This window comes from Frankliniella occidentalis, unplaced genomic scaffold (genome assembly GCF_000697945.3).
Source record: "Frankliniella occidentalis isolate FOCC.00 unplaced genomic scaffold, Focc_3.1 Scaffold3, whole genome shotgun sequence".
Classification (NCBI taxonomy): domain Eukaryota; kingdom Metazoa; phylum Arthropoda; class Insecta; order Thysanoptera; family Thripidae; genus Frankliniella; species Frankliniella occidentalis.
Window position 1 is genome coordinate 4,228,378 of NW_026267133.1, and position 2,735 is coordinate 4,231,112.

The 2,735-nt window shown below is 49.3% G+C and overlaps 1 protein-coding gene across 1 annotated transcript; it reads left to right on the top strand.

Annotated features, from left to right (window-relative positions):
- Positions 1–35: 35 nt before the first annotated feature.
- On the top strand, positions 36–2,456 carry LOC127749183 (uncharacterized). The gene is made up of 2 exons (XM_052266345.1): positions 36–560; positions 642–2,456. Exons 1-2 carry the CDS (start codon positions 381–383, stop codon positions 1,716–1,718), a joined length of 1,257 nt encoding a protein of 418 aa, XP_052122305.1. The 5' UTR covers positions 36–380; the 3' UTR covers positions 1,719–2,456.
- Positions 2,457–2,735: the final 279 nt, after the last annotated feature.

Consider the following 2,735-nt stretch of genomic DNA (forward strand, 5'->3'; position numbering starts at 1 on the left):
TGCACTTGGTGGGGGTATGAGAGACTGCCGCCCCGACCGACGCCCCCCACCACACCTACGCTACCCCACCCTTAGGCCCCGCGCTAGGGTGGGGGAGCACTTGGTGGGGGTATGAGAGACTGCCTCAACACCGAGCTCAACGATCATCGTCACTCTGCTCCGAGCTGCCCTTGCCTGCACATCAGCCTCAGCTGCACGCACCTCCTGCACTTCCTCATCATGGCCGCCGTCAACCTGCTGCCCCCTACCGCCAACGCCACCACCGCCGCTGGAGTGGACGAGTGTGGTCTTGGACGGGTGAGTTTCTCTCTCTCTTTCTCTCTTTCTCTCTCTCTCTCGCACTCGGATTTTCAATCCTGCGTTTCCTCTGCTTACAGCCCATGTGCTCTACCAATCCCGGAAGAGACTTTGAGCCTTGCTGGGACGAAACGTGCCCCAAGTGTCCTGCGATTCTCAACAAGGAAAACCTCGTGCTTAGCAACTGTGTTGCTGAAGCCGAGAAATCTGCTGCTGCTGCTGCTGATGCTCCAAGCGCCGAGCAAGCTGCTGATGTCGCCAAGGTAAGGTATCCGTTGCACTTTTTCTTTACGTGAAAAAAACTGCATCATAGGACTCATAGTATCTGTTCTCTGTTCTTCCAGGAGGAGGACCGGAAACGCCCAGCGTCCGAATCTCCATGCGAGACCCCGATGAGGAAGGTTCCGCGTCGCCGGCTGACTCCCCTTTTTCTTGGCGAAGGAACCATCTGTATCGAGTCCTCTGCGAGGAAGACCCACTCTCCAACTGCTGGGGAATCCTTGCCCTCCTCGTCTTCGTCATCCTTGTCACAGGATTCGGCCACTTCATCGATCGACTCGCAGCAAACTACGCTTGGACCCTCACCACCGACACCAGGTACGGATAGTTACCGCTGGTACACTGAGGCCACCAGGTGGTGCCACAGTGTGGTCCTGAACTCGGTCATAGTGACGAAGAAGAAGCCACGCTACACGGCTATTTTGGATATGACCGTACCGCTTAACGCGTCCAAATCTAAAAAGATTGTGATGGGGATAGACTTGGACAGGGGGTTGCTTCCGTTTGTGTCGATAGAAAATAGTCAAGGGCACGGAGTGACGCTCACGTTTCAAGAGTTTGAACAACTTTGCTGTCTTACCTGGCGCTGTTCTGTCGCGGAGCACATGGAGAACCCCTCCTATACTGTACGCACAAAGTACTCGGCCTTCCACGAGTATCGGTGTGCCATTGCCGAGGGGAAACCTGTGGTACAGATTTCCCCTCTGCATGGAGAAAAGGGAGGCTATGTGTATCTCGGGCAGAACACATGGGAAACTCTTTGGAAACGGGCGCGTATGTTTTATGCTTATATGGCGGACATTGAGGCCCGCATGGCTCACCTGCCCAAAATGATGTGCACTCTGCTGACCCATTTCCTTGAGCGTTGTCACGATGTCAAGACGCTGCAAAGTAAAATTGACAAAATTGGAGAAATTTTTGATGACTGGGTCTTTGGAGATGACATCACTTATAATTTTGTGGCTTTTGGTGAAGAGCGTGATTTTAAAATGCCATGCTACCACAACATGAGAGCAGCATATGAAATTGTACACCTGTACCCTCAGAGATTGGCGGCTATGGTACACCATCTTCAGGCGAAACCTGATCTTGCAAAGGAAATGCAGGAGTACTTTCCAAAAAGCCTTATACCAAAACCATAATTGCCTTTGCAGGACTTGATTCGCTGACGTTGGATTACCTCCGTAGAAAATTTGCCCGCCTGTCACTCTCTGAGGAACCTCACTGTTTTTAAAAATTGTAATTCGAGCTCGCACTTTCAGGGGCTGATGACGATTCGCGGAGCATGGAATACATTCTGATTAAACTGGTCATGGCGTTGTGTGCAAATGTTTTCTGTATTCTTGGAGCCTGGCTTGCTATGCCAACACAGCCGTGGGCTCGACTGTTTGTACTCATTCTTATCGGATACGAAGCTTTGTACACAGCCATGATCGGGGCCTCTGCAGCTATGCATTGTCTTAATATCATCGCCGAAAAGTTCATTCAAATGTATTTGGAAAACGGCTGCCCACAGTGGGTCACATGTATCATAGATTTTAAGGCCATGCATAAGTTTGTCAAAGCATTGTTTTTGGGCGTGTCTGTATATATGTTTGTACTTGCTGCCACCCACCTTCAATCCAATATTTTTATAATAAGACTTTTTAAATGTCTCTTGGTCTATTATGTTGTACATATTGGCTACTGTCTGTACTGTGTCTTACATGATGTCATGTACTCTGTCGCCGTATTGTATCATCACACCTACATGTATATCACTTCTCGTATTTAATCAATAAAATAACATGTATGTAAAATCCTTTTGCTTCCTCATTTACCCCAAAAAATCGAGAAAAATAAAAATCAAAGCCTCTCGCAACAATGACAGAGAGAGAGAGAGAGAAAAAAAAAATCACACCCACACATAGTATTTGAACCATAAACTTTGAGATTGGCACTACAAACCCATACACACAGGTCTATAATGCCAAGCTCAAATGAACAGTACCCTTTAAACACACTAATCGGCCGCCTTTAGCGCCTGGGAGGTAGGCAATTCTGTTGGCGAAAGGCACCCCCTTCACTCCGTCACGCCGGGGCCAAAAGGCCACGCCGCGTCGGCCCAGGGTGCGCCCAAGAGAGAGAGAGAGAGAGAGAGAGAGAGAGAGAGAGAGAGA

Bases quoted from the DNA above. Each gene is read 5' to 3' on its own strand.
- LOC127749183 (XM_052266345.1), top strand. From the start codon at position 381: ATGTGCTCTACCAATCCCGGAAGAGACTTTGAGCCTTGCTGGGACGAA. The intron at 561-641 runs GTAAGGTATCCG...CTGTTCTTCCAG, and splicing joins AAGCTGCTGATGTCGCCAAG to GAGGAGGACCGGAAACGCCC.